The sequence below is a fragment of the Gadus macrocephalus genome, chromosome 8 (genome assembly GCF_031168955.1).
Source record: "Gadus macrocephalus chromosome 8, ASM3116895v1".
Taxonomy (NCBI): Eukaryota; Metazoa; Chordata; class Actinopteri; order Gadiformes; family Gadidae; genus Gadus; species Gadus macrocephalus.
Genome location: NC_082389.1, coordinates 9,294,139 through 9,309,336, shown reverse-complemented (window position 1 = coordinate 9,309,336; position 15,198 = coordinate 9,294,139). Strand labels below are relative to the sequence as shown.

Here is a 15,198-nt window from a genome sequence, read left to right as displayed (position 1 = left end):
GCCTCTAACTATCAACAGAAACACGGGAAAGTCTATACTAACAGCCCTCCATTCACGGAACCAAACAGCTCAGGATGAGGGACAACCGAACGACAGGCCAGCGGCAATGAGCTGCAAATAGTGAGGGGCGTGTGGGAACTAAGGCCACGCCCTAAGTCGCGGCAGTAGTAGTAGTAGTAGCTCCACCCCCCGGAATCAGGGACACCTGAGAGACAGGGAAGATAATAAAGCAGGAGGAATAAGCCAAAAGGGGAGGCGCATAACAGTCCTAGACTCAGAGAAGGCTGTCATACCCTCAGTGATTGTGCCTTCAGTGAATCACATCAACGCGTTTCTCTCCGTTAAGGAGGAAGAGGAGAAGCTGAGCCTGGAGGGCAACATCCTGTTGGAGGAAGACCACGAGGCGGGCTACGAGGCCGAGGGAGACGATGACGAAGAGCTGTCCGATGAGGAGGAGGACGACGACGACGAGGAGCAGGAGGGGGACGAGCCTGAGGAGGAGGAGGAGGCGAAGGAGAGCGCCAAGATGAAGGTCCTGCGATTCGTGGCGGGCGTGGCGTCCAAAGTGAAGGAGATCATCGGGGACCTGATCACCACCGCTGGGAAGGTGGTGGTCACCATCCTGCTGGGCCTTACGGGTCAGTGCCAGTCCGTCAGCTCTCTCCATGTTATGATGCATTAAGGGCTGATTATTGTCCCACGTTCACGCGGCGCAAGGGGGTTACGGACCCGTTACGCTCTTTGATCCTGATCTTCTCTAGATCTCACCTCGGTCTCAACTATACTTGTGTGTGTGTGTGTGTGTGCCTGTGCGTGTGCTTGTGTGTGCGCGTGTCTATGTGTGTCTGCCCGTGCGCGCATGTGTGTGTGCGTGTGTGTGCCTGTGCGTGTGTGTTTGTGCGTTTGTGTGTGTGTGTGTGTGTGCGTGGGCGTGTCCATTTGCAGGCGCCATGCTGCCCTCGCTGACCTCGGCGGTGTACTTCTTCGTCTTCCTCTTCCTGTGCACCTGGTGGTCCTTCTGCCGCACCATCGACACGCTGCTCTTCAGCTGCATGTGCGTGCTGATGGCCATCTTCAGCGCCGGCCACCTGGTGATCCTCTACCTCTACCAGTTCCAGTTCTTCCAGGAGGCCATCACCACTGACGACTACTACATCAGGTCAGAAGAGGCACTGGAGAGGGCACCCGACCACAAACACAGTTTCAATGTTAAAGGTCCCATGACATGCCACCAGGTGTGAGTGTGATTAGCCTTACAAGCCGTTTTGATAATCTGCCCCATTTGACATCACAAGCGGGCGTGTCCACCTAGATGTGTGCTGGATAGATCAGCCTTCCAGCCTACCCAGTGGATTGTACCAAATGTTGGTCATCTATCGTCACACATCTAGGTGGACACGCCCACTTGTGATGTCATAAGTGGCCGATTTTCAAACCGCGTGTAACGGCTAAACACACTCACACCTGGTGGCATGTCATTGGACCTTTAATATGCCGTGAATTATTGTGGAATATACTTTTTTATTATTTGATTTGATATATTATTTAATTATCTTTTTTTGTTGGTGTGGTGTGAGAATAGCTTTAGGAAGATCACTATTTGGATGTGTTTGACATGCATTCATTTATCAAGGCTCGAAACCATACAAGGTCATTTGTGTCTGGTTGTCTGCAAATGCTAAGAGCCCCTAAGCTACGAGCGACATATTCACTTCCCCAGTGATGTGTTGCATCCCAAAGTCATCCAGTCCATGTACACACTGCTAAATATTATTGTTACACACAGCCAGGCCCAGAGAAAATCCAAACCCCAGCTGCAGGGAAGAACACACTCCAACCCTCAGTGCATCAAAAAGCCTTCAAAGCCTCTTCCTCTGCAACCAACCCGACTTATATTATGCATGAGAAATTAACTAATTACCTGCTTGTGGCCGGGGCGCTGGAACAAAGCGGTTCAGAGCCAAGCCACATTGTGGGACGGCGTGCCAGCCTTCAGCTTTAAGAGGTGTAGCGTACACATACTATATAGCGGAGGAGTTTTCATTAGGTCATTAGGGCTTTTCATTGTCCTGTTCCTTACACCACCACGGCCTGTATAATGCTGGAAATATTTAGTGTTGCTGCCGAATCGCGTCGATCTCTGAAATACCGGCAATGGTGTATCACGAAGGAAGGCCGCTCCTCGCCCGTCTTCCTCCTCCAGGGCTGGTATCGATTCGAAGGCTTTCTCGTTTACAAGCTGTGGTGAGTCGGGGCCAATGACATTACGGCCTATGTATAGCCCGCCCGTCTGCAGTCTCATGAACCTGACGTGGAGGACTCGGGCCTCCATCACCGCCGAGCCAAGGGCAGGCAGAAGAGGCTTTGGTTATGATGGCGTATTGACAAGGGGCTCTTTGGCGATCAAACTCCTTCCCTGCCTTCTATCACCTTTTAAAATAAAACAATTCTTGTGCTCTATACATAGAGGCCCTGTAAGTTAGGATAGGAGCAGGCGTCACTAAATGTGTATTTTCCAGACTACTAGAGTGCTGGCCTGAATAGTCTGATCAAGTAAAGTAGGAGGGAAGCCGCATGATGCATAAATCCAGTTTTATTTATTATTTTAAATAAAACTGGATTTATGCATAGTGCACCCTCCTACTTTACTTGACACATACAGTACATGCCATGGGGGGTGCAAGTGTATTGACCTAACCCTAACCCTCCAGGTGGTGATGCAACTGCCACGATTTGGAGTCTGCTTGTATGGGTGACGGGTGATCATAGTCAAGGTAGCGGCTTCAGTGAGGAGATGCTCACGTGCTGGGGCTTGTTTGTGTTACTGCGTACTGTGGCTTAAAATCTGCATGCCACACGTTATATACTTAATACACACAATATATTTTTGGGATTCACTTTTGTACATATTTTTTTCGATGATGGATACGTCAAAATATAAAATTCTAATCTCTCTTTATTCTCACTCTGCGTTAAGTAGCTTCAGTAAATCAGGGAGCAAATGGTTTGAAATGGCCTCCCTAATAGATGGCATTAGTAGAAACAGGATATTGACCAGTCTTTTTATACATTTACAGTGTATGCAGAGCTAATTCTGGAAGTCTTGACGTCTCGTTGAGCCGAACAGACTCCCTATTTCACCTATGTCAACCCTTTTCCTGCGCGTGCGTTGTTGTTGACTTTCCAAGTCACCCTTGCATTAGTGTTTGCTGACGTGTAAAAAAAAAAACTAAACAAAAAAAAAACGTTGTTGATTCCAACGTACCACACGCAGGCATCCCCCGTCTGCGTGTTTAGGAGAAACTCGCAGTGCCCAGCCCTGTGTCGGACACAAGCAAAACACCCCCCCCCCCCCGTGCTCCATAAATATACTCATGTTATGGACAATAGACCGGCACAGCGGCGGTCGCAATAGTATCCATGTTGACAGTGGACTTGGCCTTGTTGGCGCGTTGACTGACACCGCTGAGAGGACTGGCTTCCACCTCACTTCCCGTCTCTCCCCGCCTGCACAATAGAAATCCCCAGCAGTCATGAGTCATGTGACTCCCCCCCCCTATGCAGCTGCAGGCAGGGACTTTTCAGGATGCTGTGTTTCCAAGAGGTCGACTCTACGGACTGCCCCACTTGGAACAGAAAGGTCCAGGATTATCTAGGGGCCAGGAAGCCCGAGGAAGGCTCCTCTGTGATGTATGCCCTGTACAGTTCCTGCAAAGGAAGTGGTTCTTATTGGGGAACTTTTTTTTTTTTATTATTGGGGGAAAAAATGGGTCATGGCAACCTTGAATACACTGTAAATCCTCTGGGAATATCAGCCTTGCGAGTGTTTTGAGTTAGTGGGCCATTGTTGACCATTAACCACCATTCTAGCTTTCATGTCACTCCCCGGATTTCCTCTCCACCTGAGCAGACAGTAGGGTTTTGAGAACAGCGTCCATGCGGTTAAGTTATCTGTGACCACCGGCGATAACTGCACATAAACTCCCTTGATGTAGGAACGCCTACGTCTGCTATGGGTCGTTCACCCTGGCCAGATCAGCAACTTTGATAATGCTTAAATTCAACAAACGCTGCGTTTCCTCATCACTTTTGAAACGCTTCCATCTCCTCCTCATCCATCCTCTCAGCTTGGTTTACCCAATCGATAATCCCTTTTCAAAATGAAGAACCCAACACTAAATAACGCTGTGCACTTCTCTCAATAAAAGAAATGGCCTCATGCTCAGAAGGATGGCTTTAAATTGGGGGCATGGCTTTAAAAACAAGGGAGGGATTTTAAAAAACCTATATAAATAAAAAATCAGTGCGGTTTAAGTTTTTGTTGTAGTTGTTGTTCAACTTAGTGAACCCGCAAAGTGCCGTATTTTAAAAACAATTTGATTTAACGTGAAAAGCCATCACCTCTTCGAAGGCCTTTTGTTCTAGTTTTAAGTTCAGCAGTAAAGCAGATCTTCCTTAAGTGCCAGGCGGTAAAATGTGTAATGATGACCAACACTGAAGGCTGAGAAACCGTCAGTAAAAGCAACGAATAATGCCTGCCGGCCTTAAGAGTGAAATCTGCTCCCTGAACCAGGAGAAGCGAAGGTAACCCGTGGGCATCCTATGCCACCCTGATGCTGCTATTAAAAACGTACAGTCAACAGTGGATTGCACTAGCGCACACTGACTGCACTCCCGCCGCATTGCATACACTACCAATGATTTAGTCGCATTCCCCTTTGATGGCAAACTGGCACGCATTGGCGCGTTCCACGGCGTCCTCTGTGAGCCAGGCTCCACACCTGGTATGATATCCCACACTTTTCCTCTTCGTCTCTCCGTCTCCCCTCCCCTCCGCCCTCTCCCTGCAGATTGTTTGGCATCTCCCCCCTCATCCGAGTCGACTGCACGCGCACGTGGAAGCTCAACAAGAACCCGGAGCTCTACTGGCACCACTTTGTCAACCCGGGGATGCTGCTGCTGCTGTACTACACCCTGGCCACGCTCATCCGCCTCTGGCTGCAGGAGCCCACCGGGCAGATGGAGGTGGGCCCGTCCGTCTCTTTGGCCGTGCAGCCGCACAATAGGGCCGCTCGATTGGGGAAAGAATCATAGTCACCATTATTTTGGTCAATGTTGAAATCACGATGATTCAAACGGTTATTTTTTAGTTTTAAAACATGATGTATTTATTCAGCATGTCTCTCCCTAAAAACACCTTGTAACTGATAACTTTGAAATTTAGCCTTAAAAAAATACTCAGAATGGTCAAATAGAAAATGTTCAAATCTAAATTAATGTACAGATGTGTATCCAGCTGTTCTAATAATATATATATATTAATAATAATAATAATAATAATAATAATAATAATAAAAAAATAGAAAACTTGGCTATATTTGTGATCGTTTGAAGCTAAAACCGAAATCGCGTTAATTTTTTTTGATTAATTGCCCAGCCCTACTGCACAATGGTTCCTTTAGTTGAGAGGTTAAGCTGCTGTAGGTTACGATTCGAGAGTTGTAAAGAGATTTTGAAGAAAAATAACCCAAACAAAATAGCTCCCCTGCCTCTCTGCTCTCTCTATCTCTACGTCTCCACTAGGGCTGGGCGATTAAGCGTATTTTGAGCGCGATTTCGATTTTAGCGTCAAACGATCACAAAACAAAAATAATCGAGATTTAGATTTTTCTTTTTATTATTCTTTTTTTTATTTTACACATATACATGTATATATATCTGTACATTACTTTAGCTTCGAACACATTCTATTTGACCATTTTGAGTATTTCTTAAAGGCTAAATTTCAAAGTTCTCAGTTACAAGGTGTTTTTTGGGAGAGACATGCTGAATAAATACATCATGTTTTCAAATTCAAAAATAATCGTTTGAATAATCGTGATTTCAATATGACCAAAATAATCATGATCATGATTTTTCCCATAATCGAGCAGCCCTAGTCTCCACTGTGATTGACCACCGAGAAGGATTCCCAAATCTGATTGGTCAGACATAAACTGGGAGCGTTGTTAAATCGATATTGTGTCCTATAGAGGCAGGTGCGTTCAACTCGAAACTGTTAATCTCACCACATGTCACTCATTAATAGCAATTCAGCTGACAATTCCACTTCTAACAAAATGCTCCAATAATTGCAGTGAAATCATACCTACAGCATCTTTAACGGGAATATTGTATGCGTCCCAACTGTACACATTCCAATTAAGCTTCACTCAGATTAGTGTGCAGATCTAAACCGATATTGATTTACTGTTTGTACAGGTGAGTACAGAAGTTTATGTGGCATTGAATATCATTCCCTTTCCAGGAAGGATCGATTGCTGAGGTAAACTAGAAGTTATTTATGTCGGCGTGTATCAACGAGATGAACTTGTATTCTAGAAGACTCTCGGCTGTATGGTTGTCACGGAGAGTTCGACGTACCGCTCACCCCCTACTGCAGTCAGACTCTGTAATCAAGACCTGGGCTCGCTGTTCCTTCTGCGGCTGAACCAGTTTCGATTAGTTGTGTGGAAACAAAGCGGCCGTCCCTCTACATCATTCGGAGCTGAACAGGCCCCACCGCGCCCCCACACCCGCACGACTAAATCACCTAGATCTCCAAGACAATGAGTGGAGATACCAATCACAGCGAACAACCGGTAATTAAACACCCAGCCGCAACGGTGACCGATGACCCTCTGTCGAGCAAGGAAGTCCGACCTGTCCTCCATCTACCCCCTCCCAGACACGCACATCCGAGAAGACATCTGCCGGGTCTGTGGATCCGTGAGTTCTTAATATTACAAGCCACCACGTCATCACAATTAAATGTCTTATCACGTTAGCTGAGCCGGCAAGAAGTGAATTGGGAAGGATGAGACACACTTATCGTGTCTGTCCAGCACTAACGTAAAACTGTGTCATCTTGGACATGGCGGTGGTGGTGTATGGCGAGTCTTTAGGAAACGGTGTCATCTTGGACATGGCGGTGGTGGTGTATGGCGAGTCTTTAGGAAATTGCTGGCGGCGAATTCATTGTTCTCTCCTCAACATTTGAAAATATTATTGTTAACGGTAAGATGAACTGTAAACAGGGAAACTAAGGTTAAAGAAAATATCATTAAAACAATATGTTGCAATATTTTGCCAAGATTGAAAATACAGGTCTGTTCAATTTTTGTTTATTTAACCAAAGAATAGCACTGGAAAAAGCCTCCCTGGGATTAAGAATATCTACCGCAGGAATCTCCCGGACAAAACAGACAGACCAGCAGACATAGCACAGCTCTGGCAGCCGGCTAAACCCAAGAGGAGCAGGAAAACACAATGAGTACAAGCGCAACCGTAACAGTACAAGAATGTCGGCAAGTCAGACTCATAGACTATGACAGAGAGATGTTGAATGAGAAGCTTGATAAGGTCTTCGTCCCCAGAGACCCCCATAGAGTCCACGATCGTGACCATGAAGAGCCCTACTGGGTGGCAGGCTTTATCAGACCCGAGGCTAAGACCAAACATAATGGAGTTATAGATTAGAGGGTTTTTATAGATGGGTCAATATACCCTTGTCAACCATTAAGGACCTGTATGCATTATCGACCGCCTCCCCCCCAACCCAACACACTCACACACATACCCCCTCCACCAATGTGTGTGAGGGTGTTTTTATTGTTATTTTTTTGCTTACCTTACACTACAACACAGATTCAGTTGTGATTGCAATGTACTTTTTGCGAGGACGACCGATTTGGTCTGACTGGGTCAGAGGTGGACCAGAACCTACCAGGGCTATTGGGACGTCTGCCTGCATGTGTAGCTGAAGGCCGCTGGTACTGCCTCCGTTTGATATTTCATGTTCACCACAACAGGAAACTGCCCAATCTTTGAGCGTTTTATTGAGACCCGATTTGTTGCTCGTGAAAAAATTATTCATCCTGTTGCGCCGGTCAAGTTGCAATTGCATGCGGTACACAAACCCCCCCCACGTCCCCTAACCCACGTTCAAAGGAGGAGATTCGGCTGCGTAATCCCGCGGCGGCCATCTCTGTCTCCATAGGACAAGGAGGAGGCGGAGGGAGAGGAGAAGGAGGGGCTGATGGGCAACGGGACCAGCAGCTCGGCCGACAGGAGGAGGCACATCTGGCGGCTCACCAGCCGCGCCACGGATGAGAGGGAGGTAGGGCGACCGGGGTGGAAGACCCCCCCCACCCCCCCCCCCCCCCCCAACCAACCCGCAGCCTGACCTGCAGCCGCTCCGCTAGCGAGTCCAGCACAGTGTTCTATAGTGGCAGCTTTATTGTGATGGCGATGAGCTGTACCGGCCAAACGGTCCTAGGAAAAAGTCCTGGAAGCATTAAAAAAAATTAATGACAATGAACTGCTTGATAGGTTTTATTGCAGTGGATGAATCACATTTTCATAGCTTTTGCCTGGCGATTGTTTTTGCCGCTTGTGCCTCAGGTCTCAGCCCCATGATAGAGACAACTGTGCTGCCTTATTGGATAGGTTTCAGCTGCGATGACTGCACGCACAGAAACCTAGCACATATACATGCACACACGCATACACACACACACACGCACACACACACACGCACACACACACACGCACGCACACAAACACACGCACATATACATGCAAACACGCACACACACGCATACACACACACACACACACAAACGCATGCACACACACACTAACATGCATACACATGCACGCACACAAACACACACATATACATGCATACACATACGCACACACATGCACACACACACACACACACACACACACACACACACACACACACACACACACACACACGCACACAAACACAGCTGCATTATTCCCATAACTATGTCCGTATATCCCTGTCTGTGCCAGCCCCCCCTATGTGGTTTTCAAAGCATCTTTTCTTTTAAGGTGGCCAGACACTGATGAATTATGGGCATGGTTTTTGCACAACAGTGCAGTTTAGGCTTTCTTGCTGCTTGTCAGAGCCTATAAAGAACAGACAGAGGTCTCTCTGTTTCGCTGTCTCGCTGCCTCTGTCTCTGTCTCACTGTCTCTCTGTCTCTGTCTTGCTGTCACTGAAGTGCTCTCTGCATCGGTCTTTGTCTCTGTCTCTCTGTATCTCTCTCTGTCTATCTCTATGTCTGTGTTTATGTCTCTCTGTCCCTCTAACTGTCCCTCTCTCGCTCTGTCTCTCTATCTCTTGTCTCTCTGTCTCTTTCTCTGTCTCCCTGTCTCTTTCTCTATCTCTGTATCCCTTACCCTCTCTAGCTCTCTCTCTTTATGTCTCTGTCCATCTCTCTGTGTCTCCTGCTCTCTCACTCTCTCTCTATGTGTGTTTGAGTACAGCAGCAACTCATCAATAACACACACACCACGCCCCATCTGCTCTCACCCCCCCCCCCCCCCCCCCCCCCCTCCCCCCCACACAAGCTGCTGCCCACACAGGACTACAGCATATCTGAGGTGGGAGCCACTGTAACTAAAACAAAACCCACCAAACCCACCCTGCATCCTTAGATAGAATAATAAAATTGAGACTCTACTCATCCCCCTCTATCTCCTTCTCACGTTCTCTGTCCTCTTAAACCCTGAGGTGAACAGTCTGCCTGTGGCTAGCTGGATTCTCCCCTGCACCGTCACATTTAGTCCAGGGCTGAAGTGCTTGAGACGTCTATGGTCTCCGTCTTTACCATCAGGGTGCATGCCCTTATGCGTTTTGTAAAGAACACTTTAGCCCTGCGCTAAAGAAAAATAAGTCCCTCAAACTAGTGGGATGTCCTCCCTCTGCAGAGGTGGAGCGTCCAGGTTCTGATAGTCAGATAGATGTTCTCCAGATGTATGTGGAGTTCAGTCATTGGTATTTGATTGTGGGCAGCCAATCGACCATTTCATCCAAATTAGTATATTATTTGACTTTCTGAATCTGGTCCTTCCCATCTTTGCAACTTAAACTGGAATCAGCAACTTTTGCTTCGCCCCACTTTTGACGAAAATGTGTTCTGATCGAGTCATGTTTTTCATGTGCTGGTTTGACATGAGAACCATGAGACTCAATCAAAACACAAATGAATCCAAACAAAGTGCGGCGAGGCCAACATTGCTAATAGCCGCTTTAAAGTGTCAGACAAATGCCAGCATGCTGATATCATGGATGTAAACGCATTATGATGTGCATGTGAAGACGGTTCAGGCCTCGTACTGCGTCCAGTTCTAAATGTCTGCTTGGTGCGCTGCAGGGTCCCAACGAGAACTCTTTCGAATTCACCACAACTGACAATGGACCGGTCAGTGTGGATCTCTATTCAACCCCGCACTACAAAATGGACCAGTCCACCTTCAATCCAGACCCAGGTGAGACCATAGAGCATAGGTTGTTCCATCAGCTTCCTAGGGGGTATGCTGGACCAATACAAATACAAATTTTCTTTGGGAATACTAATGTTTGGAATGTATTTGATCAGATTGTATTGTTGTTCCCATGCCATGTCGCCAAATAATGCAATTTGTGTATTCTTCTTTGGCACTCTTTATATTATTTATGAAAACAATGCGATATACAAAAAGTCGTCGCACACACACGCACACACACAAGCACACAAACCCCAAAGCCTCGTGCCGTCATGTGTTCCTGTGATTTCAGAGATTAAGCACGAATGTGTGTACGAAGTGAGGCTGCCCTCCGAAATGGGTATGGAGGGGGGGAAGAAGGATGGGGAGGAGACGGAGACGGAGGGCGAGGACCGGGAGAAGGCCAGTGCTGTGGTCACCGTCTTCCGCTTCATCATGAAGCAGAGCTACATCTGCGCTCTCATCGCCATGATGGTGAGCCAGAGTCGGGTGGGAGATGAAGGGGAGGGATGGGGAAAGAGGGAGGCTTTGAAGGGAGAAACATGATTTGGATCCTGGGAATGAATACAACGAATGGTCTTATCACGACCTGTATATGGACAAGCTTTATATTTGTGAAATGTAAAGCTGGCATGTGCAATTCTCGCTGTTTGGTAACTCAAGTCCATAGTCTTTATTCATCTTTTAATATTTGTGTCTCTTCTTTCCTCAAACATGGGAGTTTTACTGAAGCGTTTAGATTTTGAGTATAGAGAAGATCATAGCACTCCACTCTCTCGATAATATTGAGGGGAAAATCCTTCCCCCCTGTCTTTGACTTATAAGGACATTAAGGACCCAAATGACCCAAATGACCCAAATGATGAACGGTAGGAAACAGCCCAGATCATAGCCAGGCTCTCTTGTAACGTCAGGGTAACAGGCCCCATGAGTCCCAGGCGCTTCTCAAGTGTCCCGACGGCAGCCCGTTTCCTCCGGCGGTATAAACGCGCCGTGTCGCACTGTGCTCTCCACCACCTCCAGGCCTGGAGCATCACCTACGTCAGCTGGCTGACCTTCGTCTTCCTGCTGTGGTCGTGCATCCTGTGGATGGTGCGCGACCGTCGGCGCTACGCCATGATCACCTCGCCCTTCATGGTGATGTACGGCAACCTGCTGCTGGTGCTGCAGTACATCTGGAGCTTCGAGGTCCTGACCAAGGTGTCGGGCTTCTTCCTCAAAGGGAACGTGCCCTTCAGCGAGCTGTGGACCAAGGTATGGACCGCCGACTCAGTCAACCAAACAATACACAGACCCCCACCCTCCTCCAATACCAGCACCACCACCAGCTTAACCAACCGATCAATACACAGAGGTCATCCTCTTTGGTGGAGCGGAGCCTTTAAATGTCAATCGGCTGCAACAGACTGTGGTCCCTCGAAGCAAACGAGGATCTTCTTTCCAATGCATGCACAAGCGTTTTTTTTTCTGTCGCTTTACTGTACAGTGCACTGGCCGACAAGTCTGGCTGTATTTATCGCTGTTGTCGTGCGATGGCGGAGTCTGCTGTCTCACCTGGACCCTGTCCAAGTGAACCCTAATCCCTGATGTCTGATGTCACTTCCTGTCTTGCAGTTAGAGCAGGACAGAGGTGACATCAGGGTTTGTTTAGTGTCGCTGTCGCCACACAATCTGTCGTATTTCCATTGAGCGTGTGTGTGTGTGTGTGTGTGTGTGTGTGTGTGTGTGTGTGTGTGTGTGTGTGTGTGTGTGTGTGTGTGTGTGTGTGTGTGTGTGTGTGTGTGTGTGTGTGTGTGTGTGTGTGTGTGTGTGTGTGTGAATGGGTGTGGGTGGACCTGGTTAGGTGGGTCTGGTTGGATGGGTGTAGGTCTGTATTTGTGTCGGTGGGATGTGTCTGGGTGTATGTGTGTGTGTGTGTGTGTGTGTGTGTGTCGTGACGGGATCGGGAGCCTTAGCCGATGGCCGATACGCCGATACTGATTTTCTTGAGCCGATATTTGGAGCCGAACCTGTTTTTGCTCCCTCAATTTACATCATAAAAATTACACAATGATGATAACAAATGTTACAAGTCTCAATTTATAAAGGAACATTTATTGAACCGTCTGTAAATCATGGCGGGAAAAGATATTTAAAAAAAAATGATATATGTATCGGCCGGCCGATATATCAGTCGATCACTTGTGTGTATGCGTGCTTCTGTGTGTGTGTGTGTGTGTGTAGCTGTATTTGCTATAAACACACGCACACTTCGCCGCCGTCATGTGCCTCCCCAGATGCTCTAACGCCCCTACCCCTACCCCTACCCCTACCCCTAACCCTACCCCTACCCCTACCCCTACCCCTACCCCTACCCCTAACCCTACCCCTACCCCTAACCCTACCCCTACCCCTACCCCTACCCCTAACCCTACCCCTACCCCTACCCTTAACCCAGATGCTCTAACGCCCCTAACCCTACCCCTACCCCTACCCCTACCCCTAACCCTACCCCTACCCCTACCCCTGACCCAGATGCTCTAAAGGCCCTACCCCTACCCCTGACCCAGATGCTCTAACGGCCCTACCCCTACCCCTGACCCAGATGCTCTAACGGCCCTACCCCTACCCCTGACCCAGATGCTCTAACGGCCCTACCCCTACCCCTGACCCAGATGCTCTAACGGCCCTACCCCTACCCCTGACCCAGATGCTGTGTCTGCTGAGCTTCTGGCTGCTGCTGAGGCAGACTCTGATGGAGCGGGAGGAGAAGCTGAGCCACACGGAGGCGGCTCTGTCCGACGTGGTGGTGGACCAGGACAAGGCCAAAGGTGAGCAGCACCCCTACCGCTACCGCTACCGCAACCGCTACCGCAACCGCTACCGCAACCGCTACCGCTACCGCTACCGCTACCGCTACCACTACCGCTACCACTACCGCTACCACACCCACAACCACAACCTCTACCTCTACCGCTACCGCTACCGCTACCGCAACCGCAACCGCTACCGCTACCGCTACCACTACCACTACCGCTACCACTACCGCTACCGCTACCACACCCACAACCACAACCTCTACCTCTACCGCTACCGCTACCGCTACCGCAACCGCAACCGTTACCGCTACCACTACGTTACCGCTACTACAACCTCTACCACTACCACTACCACAACCACAACCGCTACCGCTACCTCTACCACAACCTCTACCACTACCACAACCACAACCGCTACCGCTACCGCAACCACAACTGCTACCGCAACCCCTACCCCTACCGCTACCACTACCACAACCACAACCACAACCACTACCGCTACCGCTACCACTACCGCTACCACTACCGCTACCACAACCTCTACCACAACCTCTACCACAACCTCTACCACAACCACTACCACAATCACTACCACTACCACTACCGCTACCACTACCACGGTTCGGCTGGGTCACACTCAGAGTAGAGCTGCTCGATTATGGAAAAAATCCTAATCACGATTATTTTTGGTCAATATTGAGATCTCGATTATTCAAACTATTATTGACTTATTTACAAAGTTAAAGTCCTCTGTTGTTTGTAATCAGTCAGCCATGTGGAGCTACAGCTGAGAGCAAGTGGCAACAGAGGGAGGAAATGAAACAGGACTGTCCCTTTCCGGGCTAGGGAGGGCAACGACCTGGTATGAACAGCATTAAGATACGCTCAGGGTAACTCGGGTTTAAGTCGGACAAGTGCACGGCTAGACAGCCGTACGGACATCGCAGGGCAGGGCAGTGCAGGGCAGGGCAGTGCAGGGCAGTGCAGTGCAGTGCAGGGCAGTGCAGTGCAGGGCAGTGCAGGGCAGGGCAGTGCAGTGCAGTGCAGTGCAGTGCAGGGCAGTGCAGGGCAGTGCAGGGCAGTGCAGTGCAGGGCAGTGCAGGGCAGGGCAGGGCAGGGCAGTGCAGTGCAGGGCAGTGCAGGGCAGTGCAGGGCAGTGCAGTGCAGGGCAGGGCAGGGCAGGGCAGGGCAGGGCAGTGCAGGGCAGTGCAGTGCAGTGCAGGGCAGTGCAGTGCAGTGCAGGGCAGTGCAGTGCAGGGCAGTGCAGGGCAGGGCAGTGCAGTGCAGTGCAGTGCAGGGCAGTGCAGTGCAGTGCAGTGCAGTGCAGTGCAGTGCAGTGCAGTGCAGTGCAGTGCAGTGGTGTGGTCGACTGTGGTAACCGAGATGCTGCTGCTGCTGGCCTTGCTGTTTTTCGGAGCAGAGGAGGAGGAGAGGAGGTCGTCGGAGAAGGAGGAGGAGGAGGAGGGGGAAGGAGGGGAGCCGGACGTGGTGCAGGTGCTGGGCAGCCTGATCATGGCCCTGCTGGTCAAGTACTGGCTCTACATCTGCAGCGGCATGTTCTTCTTCGTCAGCTTCGAGGGCCGCATCGTCATGTACAAGATCATCTACATGATGATGTTCCTGTCCTGCGTGGCCCTCTACCAGGTAGGAGCAGGGCGCACGCCGCGCAGCACGCCCCCGCAGCGTCGGTTTATGCGCGAGGATGAAGCAGATTCACACACGTGCACAAACACAGGTTACGAGCTCACGGTGGTGTGCTGTTCTGTGGGGTTTGTGCACCTCCCCGCGTGCACACACGCACCCTCGGCAAGCAGACACGCGCATATGCACACACGCACACACACACACACACACACACGCATACACACACACACACATACACACACCCGCACCCTCGACAGGCAGACACACACACACACGTGCGCATATGCACACACACACACACACACACACACACACACACACACACACACACACACACACACACACACACACACACACACACACACACATAAATACACGCATACACACACACATACACACACATAAACACACGCAT

The 15,198-nt window shown here is 49.4% G+C and overlaps 1 protein-coding gene across 3 annotated transcripts in view; it reads left to right on the top strand.

Moving 5' to 3' along the window:
• LOC132462885 (piezo-type mechanosensitive ion channel component 2) overlaps nt 1-15,198 on the top strand; it is an 85,086-nt gene that overhangs the window by 30,236 nt on the left and 39,652 nt on the right. For all 3 annotated transcript variants that reach the window (XM_060058664.1, XM_060058665.1, XM_060058666.1), the window contains 9 exons: nt 347-638; nt 946-1,159; nt 4,851-5,025; nt 8,039-8,158; nt 10,230-10,344; nt 10,634-10,815; nt 11,365-11,595; nt 13,031-13,151; nt 14,560-14,783. In XM_060058664.1, the coding sequence (XP_059914647.1) occupies nt 347-638; nt 946-1,159; nt 4,851-5,025; nt 8,039-8,158; nt 10,230-10,344; nt 10,634-10,815; nt 11,365-11,595; nt 13,031-13,151; nt 14,560-14,783 (1,674 nt within the window). The remainder of the gene's footprint in view (nt 1-346; nt 639-945; nt 1,160-4,850; nt 5,026-8,038; nt 8,159-10,229; nt 10,345-10,633; nt 10,816-11,364; nt 11,596-13,030; nt 13,152-14,559; nt 14,784-15,198) is intronic.